Raw genomic sequence first — 14,548 nt, 5'->3', positions numbered from 1 at the left:
AAGGGATAGAGAATCTTTGCTGTTCTCCACTTCCTGGCATACATGCCACATGTTAACTCAAAGGGGCTTAGGAGGGAAAGAGGAGCGGGAAAGGAGTTAAAATTCTTACAGTGGAGTCTATTCAAATACATGCAGTGAGTTCCATTCAAAGAATCTCCGCAGAACTGCTAATGCCTCAACACACCACAACACCTGCATGCCTTTTCGGTCACCTGAGAACCAAGACATTACTACATTGTTTTCCGTCACACTTACAAAGTGCACACCTAAACAGAAAGAAAAACAATACTTTGCTGTCTTGACCAGCTTGCAGCTGGGAGGGAGAGTGTGTTAGTACCACCTTTCCCAACACGGTTGTATCCGGAAGCCTTGGATCAATTCTCAGGGTCATCAGAGCTGATCGTGTTGACTGGGAGCAAAGGGAATTATAGATTTAAAAACACAGAAGGCACCGGCTGGGTTAGCCTGTATTAACTGTAGCTGGGCAAGAGGCGAACACATTTCTTGAGACTCTGTTGCATTTTACGTATTGTCAAGGGGAGAGATAAGAAAGAGATATGATATGACTGGCGTGGAGATGCTTGTTGCACAAAAGAAAACCCAATTACAAGGAGTTGGACAGCGACCTGGTGGCTACCATCATGGCCACACCATGACAGACCTAACAGCCCACGTCTGGTGTGAAGTATTACCTTTCCAAATTAATTCATCTTCCAGAAAAATGATCAGAAGAGACATTTTAATACAGTCCTAAATTAATAAAATAAGCCTGGCCATCTGCTGCCATGTCCCTCAGGATGTTTCCTCTTTGATGCTCGTATTTTTAACTTGTCATTGCTTCTGAAAATTATTAAACAGGGGACTCCGTCCATTGAGTTTCATTGTTCACTGCTTCGCTGTATTTTAATTAGAGAAGCAGCACTGAATGATAAACAGAAAATTAGTATTGAAGCACCACACTTCCATAATCTGCAGGGGTTTTTTATGTTTGAAATAGGCTTCCCTTCTTTCCTTTTTTTTTCTTTTTTGCTCGCTACTGTCCCTGTCACAACTACTTCCATAAATATCTGCATGTACATCTATCTGCTTTTTTTACCATACAGCATGAAATTAATATCAGTTTAACTATTTTAAACTGTGATGTTATTATCCTATTGATACTGTTATTCGATAGTTTCACCTAAAACACAAGCACCAATGCAATGAACCTTATATAACCTAATGGATATTGCATATAGTATCAAGACTGAATATTTATCAGAATACTAAAGTATTTATATCACCCAGGTCACATACATATGTTGGCCTTCAGTCACAACAAATCAGAGGAGAAAAAGCTGAATGAAGAACAAATGTCATCATTTTCAAATATGAATAATTTCTTCCTAAATGCAAGAATTTCACCATCAGCTCTTGAAAGTAAACTGTTTTAGTCTGCCCAGTAACCACTAGATATTATATTGATCTATAAGTTATGACTATTTCTTTTTTATTCTGATTTTTTTTCTAGTTTGTTTTCCTGGGAATGGGGCTTTTCCAAACAGAAAGCAAGCAGACTGGAAAGAAAATAGACAGCATGATAACAATAGGAGACCAAAAGCTAGATGTTTCAACAAAGCCAAAACAATAAGAGCAGCACAATAGCTCCCTTTTCCATGTGTTTCTCAGCAACTGGCATTTTACTGGCATAAGTCTTCTGATACAGAAGATACTGTATGGCCAACATGGGTAACAGCCACTGTCGATATTCATGTTTTGTCGAAGGCTTTCATAACCGAAATCATTGGGTTGTTGTGAGTTTTCCGGGCTGTATGGCCATGTTCCAAAAGCATTCTCTCCTGCCGTTTCACCCACATCTATGGTAGGCATCTTCAGAGGTTGTGAGATCTGTTGGAAACTAGGCAAGTGGGGTTTATATATCTGTGGAATGTCCAAGGTGGGAGAAAGAACTCTTGTCTGGTGGAGGCAAGTGTGAATATTTCAGTCAAGAGTGAAATGTCCCACCCTGCTTTAGCTCTTGTTTTAATTATGTTGTATCCCACCTTGAACCACAGGGAGATAATAATAAATTCATATTACTATTATTATTGTTGTTGTTATTATTATTATTATTCTTTAAAGATTAATTTACAAATAGTAGGTGCCATTTAGCACACGGAGACATAGGCAAGTAACAGTGAATCCAGGACTTTCTAAATGGCTTTGTGCTAATGCCAGGCTAACATAGCAGATTGAACCGCCTGCTATAGAAGATCCTGTCAACCGGAAGGTCAGCAGTTCAAGCCCAGATCGGGGTGAGCTTCTGCTGTTAGCCCAGCATCTGCTCACCTAGCAGTTTGATTACTGTTTTATTATTATTTGAATTTTCAAAAATCCAAAATTCTCAGGTAGACCTTGATGTATCATTGATCAAATCTCATATTACATCCATCAATACCTGCTGTTATGTGGGGAAAATGTTGCGCTCCCATCTCTAAAAAATTCAATTTTTTTGTCCAATACATGAGCCCACTTTCCAGAAGTTTCCCCACTATTTAAAAGCATATCCAGATATCTAGCTAGTGCCAGAAATAAACAACCACTTCTTAAAATTCATTTTATCCTGGGATTAATGTATATTTATGAGACAAATGAGAAATATATGGCAGAACATTTGCTTTCCTCTCAGAAAATCACACCCTGGTCATACTAATGAAAGCAGAATCCCAAGGGCACTGGCACCATATGGATTATAGGGTTGTTGAGGGGGAAATGCACAATCTGCCTAAATTGCAAATAGCTATTGATTTGCAACACCAGGCAAAGTCAAAGGCATGCATTTTTCTTCAGCCCTTTAAGTTGCTTCTACAGACAAGAAAATGTATGCAGCCCCGTGGTGAATTGCACTAAGAGACAGCCTGCATTTCTGTACTATTCAATTGTAAAAGTATAATAAATTCTATTAATATAAGAACAGAGTCAGAAGACAGTTCATCTTCCTAAAAGAAACAACCACCTTAAGTGAAAGGAATCTCAAAATCCGACACAGTACCTATATTTGAGAAGCAGAGAGAAGGCTGCCAAAGTTATTATAAAAGGACTGCCAATGTTATTTTACACTGGCTTCCTGAGGTTTACTAACCTAATAGAATCCAATGATCATTTAATAAGCAAGTCCTGAGGCCTCTTGCTCTGACCCAATTTCCTGTCTCTGGGATTCTCCAGGAGCAGCATAAAGTGCCACAAAATGAGAACAGATTGGAAGTCTACTTCTAGTTTTGAAAAATAAGGATTTGTTAAATGTTCAGCAGCAGGGATTAGAGGTCCCTGTAATCTATCTGAAAGATGGCTTCTCAAAGAAGTAATTCACCCCTTCCCTTTTTGCCAGAAAAAATGGCAGACTGGGGTATCTGAAGTGAGTATCAATCCTCCTGTTGGCACTCACTCCAGATGTCAAATTGTGGAAGATAACAACACCATAGTTTTCCTATCCAGTACGCTCCATGCAGTCATGCCGGCCACATGACCTTGGAGGTGTCTACGGACAACGCTGGCTCTTCGGCTTAGAAATGGAGATGAGCACCACACCCCAGAGTCAGACATGACTGGACTTAATGTCAGGGGACTACCTTTACCTTTTTACTTGTATGACCAGTACTCACAGTTTTATCTTCCCACACTCAACAAAATTATGTCTTTTGCATGAAGTTTATCGTTCCTATAGAACAGTGATTCCAAACCTTGGGCCTCCAGGTGTTTTTGGACTTCAGCTCCCACAGTTCCTAACAGCTGGTAAACTGGCTGGGATTTCTGGAAGTTGAAGTCCAGAAACACCAAGGTTGGGAACCACTGCTATAAAAGCACGGAGCATGAACGGTCCTCATCCAGCCCAACCCCATTCTGCCATGCAGGAACACACAATCAAGGCACCCACAACAGATGGCCAGGCAGCCTCTGCTAAAAAACTCTAAAGAAGACGATTCCATCACATTCTGAAGCAGCATATGCCACTGTCAAACAGCTCTTACTGTCACTGACCTGTGTCCTAATCTCCAGAGCAGCAGCAAGCAAGCTTGCCTCCTTAATGCGACATCCTTTCAGGTCATAGAATCATAGAATCAAAGAGTTGGAAGAGACCTCATGAGCCATCCAGTCCAACCCCCTGCCAAGAAGCAGGAATACTGCATTCAAATCACCCCTGACAGATGGCCATCCAGCCTCTGTTTAAAAGCTTCCCAAGAAGGAAGGTATTGAAGTATGGCCATCAGTCTTCTTTTCTCTACATTAAATATCCCTAGCTTCCTCACCTGTTCCTCATAGGGCTTCATTTCCAAATCTTTGATCATTTTGATTGCCCTTCTGTGGACATATTCCAGCTTGTCAATATCCTTCTTGAATTGCGGTGCCCAGAAATGGAGACAGTATTCCAGGTGACATATGACCAAAGCAGAATAGAGTGGGACTATGACTTCCCTCAATCTCGATGCTACACTTCTATTGATGCACCCTAGAATCATGTTGGCTTTTTAGTTGCCACATCATATTGTTGACTCATATTCCACTTGTGGTCTAATAAGACTCCTAAATCTCTTTAGGAGCCATAGACCACAAAAGGAACATTGTGATTATATAGCATACTTATGCCAGAAGCTACCTTAAGGTCACCCAGGAAGACATAGCAAATTGCTAGAGAGGATATCTCATTAGGAATTTTCTAGGTCCACCAACATGACTCTATGGTTACATCCATCAGATGTCATTCATTTCAACAGAGTGTGTTATGATTCCTATTTCCATGGATTTAGAAGTCATGCTATACTCCTAAGTCAATGGCAGTAAATCCTGAAGTGGTTGGCAGGCACAGGAGCTTGCACAGACTTACAGCTAACTGGAAGACTGAGCTGGACCTAATTGCTGATTTCATTTTTGTATACAGGAATATTTTGATGGTATCTCTGTAGCACAGGAGCATCTTATGCACACTATAGGTCAATTTTTTTCCACACATATAGAAAAGCTTTTCCACAAACTGAAGAATGAATTAAAAGAAGCAATGGGGAAAATTCCCCTGTATGAACTCGTTCAGTTTACACAAAAGAAGCACTGAAGAGGTCTCCCCCTCAGACTTTGAAGGGATTTTCCCATGAAGAAAGCAGGACTCAGTGAGGTGGCCCTGAAGGTTGGTTGCCCCCAGAAGACCCATTTGTCTTCGTTCTCATTTGGCCCTTAACTATGTATTTCTACTGGTAGCTTTTCTGTGCATGTATGTTGTATATTACAATCATCTTGCCACATTTTGTAATCCTGCAATCCATCTTATGAGGGCAGCATGACTTGAAAGGTGGTTGGAACATAACATGCTACCTAAATTTGCAGTGCACCGATTAAGCAGTTTAATTTGCATACGCCTTTATTACTTCGCTACACACAAAGAGTTGATTTTATGTTCTTGATTGGACCAGGCATGGAAAGCAGCATGTCACAACCACATGATTAAAAAATCCCAGGAAAAAAGTAGCATGTGGCACAATCACATGATTGAAAATCAGAGTCAGGCAGCTAAAATTTCATACCATGTTTTGAAATTCCTTTCCAAAAGGAAAAAATAATAATTGCTGGAATATAAAACAAGTTACAATTTAAAGGGTGTTTAGAAATACACTCTCTTGCACAATCTGGTTATGTTTACATGCAGGTAGAATATTTAAACAGCCTATTTGTGAAATAACAACAACAACAACAGGAACTTATGCCACAAGTACCACCTGCCAGTAGTAAAGAACTGGTGGGATCATAAACCTGCAAAGGTAGTGGAAAATGAACACACAAAAATACTGTGGGACTTTTGAATCCAAACTGACAAAGTTTTGAAACACAATACACTAGACATCACGATTGTGGAAAAGAAAACAGTTTGGATTATTGATGTCGCCATACCAAGTGACAGCCGCATTGAGGAAAAACATCAGGAAAAACTCAGCCATTATCAGGACCTCAAAATCGAACTGCAAAGGTTCGGGCATAAACCAGCACAGGTGGTCTAAGTGGTAATTGGCACACTGGGTGCCGTGCCAAAAGATTTCAGCCGGCATTGACAACATTGACAAAATCACGACCTGTCAACTGCAAAAGGCCACCTTACTTGGATCTGCGCACATCATTCAAAAATATCTCACACAGTCCTAAATGCTTGGGAAGTGTTTGACTTGTAATTTTGAGATACGAAATCCAGCATATAGATCTCGTTTGCTGTGACATACTATGTTTTGTGTCAGAATAATAATAATAATAATCCCTCAGTTCTTGTGGGTTTTTTCGGGCTATATGGCCATGTTCTAGAGGCATTTCTCCTGACGTTTCGCCTGCATCTATGGCAGGCTTCCTCAGAGGTCTGCTGGAGCTGGGAAAAAAGGGGTTTATATATCTGTGGACTGACCAGGGTGAGACAAAAGGCTTTTGTAAGTTGGGCTAGGTGTGAATCTTTTCAACTGACCACCTTGATTAGCATACAATGGGCTGACTGTGCCTGGAGCAAACTCTTAATGAAAGGTGCTTAGAAGTCCCTTTCATTAAGCACCTTTCATTAAGCACCTTTCATTAAGAGTTTGCTCCAGGCACAGTCAGCCCATTGTATGCTAATCAAGGTGGTCAGTTGAAAAGATTCACACCTAGCCCAACTTACAAAAGCCTTTTGTCTCACCCTGGTCAGTCCACAGATATATAAACCCCTTTTTTCCCAGCTCCAGCAGACCTCTGAGGAAGCCTGCCATAGATGCAGGCGAAACGTCAGGAGAAATGCCTCTAGAACATGGACCACCAAACGCAGCGCCCAAACAAGAATCCAGGAACATGAAAGGCACTGCAGACTACTCCAACCAGAGAAATCAGCCATAGCAGAGCACCTGATGAACCAACCTGGACACAGCATTTTATTTGAGAACACAAAAATGCTGGACCACTCTCACAACCACCATGTCAGACTACACAGAGAAGCCATTGAAATCCACAAACATGTGGACAATTTCAACAGAAAGGAAGAAACCATGAAAATGAACAAAATCTGGCTACCAGTATTAAAAAATTCTAAAATTAAAACAGCAGAGAGAAAAACAGGCAGGGACTTCTAAGCACCTTTCATTAAGAGTTTGCTCCAGGCACAGTCAGCCCATTGTATGCTAATCAAGGTGGTCAGTTGAAAAGATTCACACCTAGCCCAACTTACAAAAGCCTTTTGTCTCACCCTGGTCAGTCCACAGATATATAAACCCCTTTTTTCCCAGCTCCAGCAGACCTCTGAGGAAGCCTGCCATAGATGCAGGCGAAATGTCAGGAGAAATGCCTCTAGAACATGGCCATATAGCCCGAAAAAACCCACAAGAACTGAGTGATTCCGGCCATGAAAGCCTTCGACAATACAATAATAATAATAATAATAATAATAATAATAATAATAATAATAATAATAATTTATTCATGTATGCATGGCTTTTTTGCCTAGAGAAAAATCCACTTAAAATCCAGTTTGTGCCTCCTGCAGAATTCTGAGGTTTGTAGGTTAGGGAGGAGCCTTTAACAGTCTCACTAAACTACAAACCCCAGAATTCGGCAGGAGGCAGAAATCGGATTTTTTTTCTCTAATGTAATGAAGCAAGACTCAAAGTGGCTGAATGTAGTGAATTAGGTCCACTACATGGATTTAATTCACACAGGCTGTGTAAATATAGCACATGTATGTAAACATAATACTAACTTTTAAGATTTACAGTTTTCACTTAAAATTATTTATTTATTTACTATACTTGTATACTGACTTACTCAGCCTATCGGCAACTCAAGGGGGTTTACAACAAGTCAGTGCACATAATAACAAAATACAGATTAAGCATTATAACAATATAAAACCACAATAGAAACAATAAAACCAAACATCACTATGTCGTCAGTGTCTCCTAGTTAAAAACGTTGTCCAAATTCCGTTGTCAAGTGATTCCATTTCCTATGTCAGTTACTCTGCATTTGAGAGCAGGGCCTCCCCGGATGATCTTAAAGTCCTCAGTGGTTCATAAGGGGAGAAGCATTTGGACAGGTAAATTGGGCCAGAACTGTTTAAAATGGCCCTTGCAAATGCTAGATCACAACTGGGAAACCAATTCAAGGTTGCAGGTGCAACTATTAGTATCTAGAATCATAACCATAGCCTGGTGAAAGTAAGAGGAATTTTTATTCCTATAATTCTCATTTTGTTGTAAAGAATTAGGAAATATCTCAGTGTAAATGAAATCAATATTGTCTAATGATGAAGGCAATGGTGTCAAAATAGATCTGATCCTTGCTCAAATGTTGGATTAAGCACATGAACGGCCAATAATCTTCTACCAGTGAAAACTAAATACCATATTCTACTGTGCATTTAATGTTACAGAACTGTATGGAATATATACTAAATACAGAGTGCTGATTGCTTATGCTGATTTCCTGGGAATTAATCTTTTATATGTATTCCATGCATATACAGGCATTCCACACATATGAATGTGACTTGTTAGCTGACTTTGTTGGTTTCTTATCTGAATACATTACTAAACAGAAGATATCTTCCGAGAAAATCTGCATCCTAAGATTTTGTTTCTTTTCAATTATATCCTTGTTTTAATCATTTCTATACCATTGTTTAAAGAGTCAACTAAAGAAGACATGTTAAAATTCTGCAAGTGAATGAGTTTTCACTTACCATTGATAGGAACTCTATCTAAGAATCCCAGTGGATAAATATCATTTAACTATAACAGACATAAATTAAATAAATGTTGTAAAGCAATGCTTTTGGCAGCTAAACCAGGAAATCCTGAATGGATGGCTGCCCACGAGGACCTTCTTCCAGGGGCAAACCAAGAATGGGCAACTTGGAAGTCCCTGAACAGACTCGGAAGTGGAGTTGGCAGATCAAAAGACAACCTGGCACAATGGTACTACCAAGAAGAATCCTCCACCTTGTGTGACTGTGGAGCAGAACAAACAACTCTGCATCTGTATGCTTGCTCACAATGCTCTGCCTCATGCACAGAGGAAGAACTGTTTAAAGCTACAGACAATGTGGTTACTGTTGCCTGTTTTTGGACTAAAATTATTTAGCCACTTGTGCTACATTTTATCAATTTTATACTTATTCATGCAATGCTTTGGACACAAAATTAAATAAATTAAATATAAAATAATAAAAATCTAAATTTTCAGGGAGATCCACTTACTTAAAAATGGTGTGGGGATAGCAGCTTTTTATCTATAGATTATGTTATTGTAAAGTAAAACTCTAAATGTGATCCTTAATCAGATAGAATAGAAGGGCTTACCACTTCTGGAAGCAACTTAGTTGCAAGGTCGTGGATAGCTTTGATCACTATACATAAAGCAGACAGAAGAAATATCACACCCAAGATGACACAGGCTCTGTAAAAAGGAAATAGAGATTTTTAACTTGTTTTTTGCATTATGTTTAGATTATTTATGGCAAACACAGGTTGCAATAGTGAACATAATCATTATACAAGGAAAATGTGTTAAGAATTAACTATACTATGATTGCAAAAGTTAGAAAAAAGAGAGTCACCGACAGGAATCACAATGTCTCTGGACCAGCAGCCTTGTGGCACACCTGACACATAGCTCTTGCTTGCCTAGTAACCTATCTGGGTGTATGTATAATCAGAGCTAATTGACCAAGACTTAAGAAGGATTTGAAATGGGGGTAGTCGCTGATTCAGTGTAAACACATCACTGAATCAGTGTAAGCAAGCAGCATTAGTTGCAGCACTTAAAGGAAGATTCACAGAGCTACACACAAACTTAAGGGTTGCATCTTAAAGCAGAACATCTTTGGCTGGTATCCCAAATTCACTGCTAATAATTCACTGGCCCTCTGTATCCACAGATTCAGTATCAGTGGCTTGAAAATATTCCCAAAAAAACAAAACAAAAAAAGCAAACTTTGATTTCTGCCATTATTTATAAGATGCGGAGCCGCCAGTGGTGCAGTGGGTTGCACTGCTGAGCTGCTGAACTTTCTGACTAAAAGGTCGAAGATTCAAATCCGGGGAGCAGGGTGAGCTCCCACTGTTAGGCCCAGCTTCAGCCAACGTAGCAGTTTGAAAACATGCAAATGTGAGTAGATCAATAGGTGGGGCTCCAGCGGGAAGGTAATGGTGCTCTATGCATTCATGCCAGCCACATGACCTTGGTGGTGTCTATGGACAATGCTGGATCTTTGGCTTAGAAATGGAGGTGAGAACCACCCTCCAGAGTCAGACTCGACTAGACTTAATGTCAAAGAGAAACCGTTACATTTTTATAAGGTGCACCATTTTACTCCACCTTTGTATATAATGGGACTTGAACATTCATGGATTTTGGTATCCATCAGAAATCAAAACTCAGTGGCAACCAAGGCCTGTTGTATTAACAGGTTTTACATAAATAAATGCTGTGGCACAACAAATGTTCCAATTGTCATCCATAGCATTATGATAAATGATGCTAAGTGTTGTTTCACGTTGTAACCAGCATCTGTTTCTTTTATTACAAGGAATAATACAGCAATGCCTCTCATCTGGTCTTCACAATCCTGTCACCTATCGGGAGCACAGTCTGAGGCTACCGTAATTAGCACAGCGGCATGCTACAATTTCATACTCTGTAAGCATTGGCCAATCTGACAGTCTGGCACAACACACTAAATTCACACGAAACTCATTAAAAATCTCCTGAAGAGTCAGCAGGGTTCTGCCAAGCTTAAGAAATGCAGACTCAGCCATAGCATAGTGATGACATTTTTGGCAAATCCCATTCAGACATGGGCCTTGTAGTACAGACATGCAAGTGGAGTCGAGGTATTAAGGTCTGATAACAGTAACAAGAAAAGTTCAGTGATGAACACAACCAAAGACTACTACAGATGAAACATTCCCACTGCTCTCTAAATAGAGTAGTAAACATATATGTAACAGCCAGTGAAAAGGAAGGTCACCACTCTGCTGATGTTGAGATAAAAGTTTAGTGTCCTCTGAATGCTGATATTTTCAGTCAAGCCTATTCTCTGTACTAGACCCTATGCCCTAGAGCACGGCTTCTTAAGGCCCACACAACCCTATATCTCAGAATATCAAGGCAGAAAATCCCACAATATCTGCTTTGAACTGGGTTATCTGAGTCCACACTCAAATATAGTGGGATTTCCTGCCTTGATATTCTGGAATATAGGGCTGTGTGGAAGGGGCCTCAAACATTTTCCACTCAAGAACCCTTTCCACCCAAGAAATTTTTATACAACCTCAGGTATATCAATATATAAAATAGGTATAAAATCAAGCATTCACTAATCAGCACTTTATTTATTTATTTATTTATTTTATATGCCACTTCTCACTCCTGGGGGGATTCAAAGAACTTGCAAGGATTGCTAAGTGGACTGATTTCCCTTTTTATAAAATACAGCCGGTGCATTTTCTGCAGAGTCCATTGCAAATATTGTATGTTGTTGATTACAGACTTGTGTAAAATGTGGTATAAACATCAAGAACTGGGAAGACCTGTCCCTCGAGAGCTCTAACTGGAGGTCAACTGTTAGCAATGGTGCTGTGGATTTTAAAGAGACACAAATTGAGGCAAAAAAGAAGCAATGCGCCAAGAGGACGGTGTGTCAAACAAAATCTTGTGAAGACCTTCTATCTGGAAATCTATGTACTCAATGTGAAAAACCATGTGGATTCAGTACAGAATCATAGAATCCTAGAGTTGGAAGAGTCTTCATGGGCCATCCAGTCCAAGCCCCTGCCAAGAAGCAGGAAAATTGCATTCCAAGCACCCCCGACAGATGGCCATCCAGCCTCTGTTTAATAGTTTGAAGCCATGGTTCCGCATCCTAGTATCCAGGGCAGCAGAAAACAAGCTTGCTCCCTCCTCTCTTTGACTTTGTATAGTTTGTCAGAAGATAATTCTAAGATGTAGAATACTATTTCTTCTTGACTCACTGGCTTTTTGTTTACATCCCTTCTTCGCCTTCTCTTTACCCACATCACAGGTTATGAAGACAATATATCATCACACCATAACCAAAGAGGATACTACACATTAAAATAATATTCCTAGGAGGAAGAAAACAATTTCACCCTCAGGTGATGTTCTGAAGCTTGCACATTGCTGTGTGATAATAAATATGAAATTGCATTACTGGAAAGCCCAAGAGTAGAATTGTAATCTTATTGTTGTCAATATGTCAACACTATCTCAAGCAAGTAACATTGTATACAAATACAGCATCATATTCTGCATACATTAGTGGAACTAATTTAAATGAGCTTAGTTCTAGAATATTATTCATTTATTACATTTGTTCTGTTTTCAGTCCTAAAAAACCTACAATGCAGCTCCACAGTGGTTTGTTAATGAGACTTGGTGACTTCTCAAGGTCATCCATAGCTGAGCAGAAACACAAGTTTCCAACCTTACCATTACTAGCTCAGCAACTTACTATTTATCTGTAAATGTTTGTAACAGATCATATCCATATATGAAACATTCTAAAAGATATGTAACTTATCCAATGAACAGCCTTTTATAGCATCCTTCTTACTATAGGTGACTAATAAACAGTTTTATTTGAATGAAGTCAGATGTGATGCTAAATAACTCTTTGAATTAATATGCTTTTTAAAAACTATAGGTTTTTTAAAATGTATTTCATTCATCATTGAAATGAGCTTTTTCATGTCATGTCTAATATGTTTTAACACATTCTGATTGTGTATTTCACTGTCTTGAAGCATATACATAGTAGTTGTTATTGAAAGCAAGGAAACGTCCTGCAACTGCAATCCTAAATCAATTTATGCAGAAAGAAGCCCTGTTTAATACAGTGGAAACTGCTTCGGAGTAAATGCCTCAAATGAGCTAAAAGAAGTTATTCTGATGTGTTTTACTGGCCAATACAACCAGAGAGTGAGAACTTGATAAATGAATAATCAAACACAGACATGCATACACAGGAAAGCAGAATATCCATATCCTGCTCATAGTGGTCCACGGGCATCTAGATTGCTTGTTGACACAACAAAATGCTTGACTAAATAGGTTAGGTCTTAACCAACATAGCTCTCACTGTGTTCTTATATGTTTCTATGCTTAACAATATAAAATTATCACACCAGTATACAATAACCAAGCATAACAATAATTCAGAAACAAAATAAGCAACAAAATCACAACAACATAGTGGCAACCAATATGTATGCCCTTCCAGTCTGAGAAGTAAATCAAACTGTAAGATACCCTTGGTTTGTGTTCTTCATGGGTGTTGCCAGTACAACTGATATGTTAATTACCTCTAAGCCCTTAATATGCAAGACTCTGAGCATCAACACTTCTGGAGACAGAGACCACTCTTCAGGAGTGTCTTGAAAACATTGCCAACATATTTTTGCCAAGCACTCAAATGCATAGTTAAGGCTGGGTCTCTGGTTAAATGCAGAGAACCATGGCAACTCTAATTTTCAATTTAGTATAGGTATTCCACAGTTAACAACGTAGATATATTCCTAGGAATTATCCTTTTAATAGAAAATTGGTACAAAAGGCACAATCGACATGGAAAGAACAGTGAGATGTTGCTACACCACGAACAAAAGGAGCAGTTCAGCATAATTCAATTTTTTTTCTAGACCTTGCGCAGTAAACAAAAATATCTTCCAAAAATAATAATTACTTTATTCTTGTATCCCACCATCATCTCCCCAAAGGGACTCAGGGCAGTTTACACAAAGCACAAGGTGCCTTAAAACAAAACATGAAATAAAACACAATGTAAAATACAATTGAATAAAACACATAAGCATGTAACAACAACATAAAACTCAGAATAAAACAGTGTTCATCCATCAATGCCGATAGCTAATGTAAGGATGGCCAGGCTGTAAACAATAGGGCCAGGTAATGGGCATAAGTGCAAAGTGTCTTCCAAAATACTAGCCTCCATGCTACTATACTAGTCTCCAATGAATAATTTGTATTTTCGTTGCCAAATTTTATAGATTATGCTTTTTAATATGTTGGAGGGAGCCAGTGAGGATCTTTCTCTTGCTGGGATCCTGATTATGGTGAGTGTAGTTATTTTTTGTTTTCCCCTCTGGTAGACTGAGGAGGTACAAAAGAAAATATAAAACAGCCTGAGAAGAATCTCAGTCCATTCCCTATTTAAATCTTGGTTGAATCCATGGATACAGGATCAGTGGATAAAGAAAGCCAACTGTACTGATGGTATTTCGAAAAAGGTTGAAGACATGGATGTTTAAACAAGCATTCGATTAATCTAGTGCAACGAAACTGATGAACAAAGGATTGGTGAATCACAGACGACGAGATTGGATTGCGATTACAATTAGAGATGCATTGGATTGTTATTGGTGGCCCAATAATATTGTGTATTGTGTATGTGTTTTTATGCTTTTTTAATGGAATATTGCTGCTTGTCGTTGTGTTGTAAACCGCGTTGAGTCGCAGATTTAGGCTGAGAAACGGCGGT

The 14,548-nt window shown here is 39.1% G+C and overlaps 1 protein-coding gene across 1 annotated transcript in view; it reads right to left on the bottom strand.

Moving 5' to 3' along the window:
* Positions 1-14,548, bottom strand: part of TMEM163 (transmembrane protein 163) — a 103,822-nt gene that overhangs the window by 11,139 nt on the left and 78,135 nt on the right. Inside the window, exon 5 of the mRNA XM_060775886.2 lies at positions 9,330-9,426. Coding sequence (XP_060631869.2) covers positions 9,330-9,426 — 97 coding nt within the window. The remainder of the gene's footprint in view (positions 1-9,329; positions 9,427-14,548) is intronic.

Source organism: Anolis sagrei, chromosome 1 (assembly GCF_037176765.1).
Source record: "Anolis sagrei isolate rAnoSag1 chromosome 1, rAnoSag1.mat, whole genome shotgun sequence".
NCBI classification, from domain to species: domain Eukaryota; kingdom Metazoa; phylum Chordata; class Lepidosauria; order Squamata; family Dactyloidae; genus Anolis; species Anolis sagrei.
The sequence above is the reverse complement of the archived record's forward strand: the minus strand, read 5'-3'. Positions and strand labels throughout refer to the sequence as shown.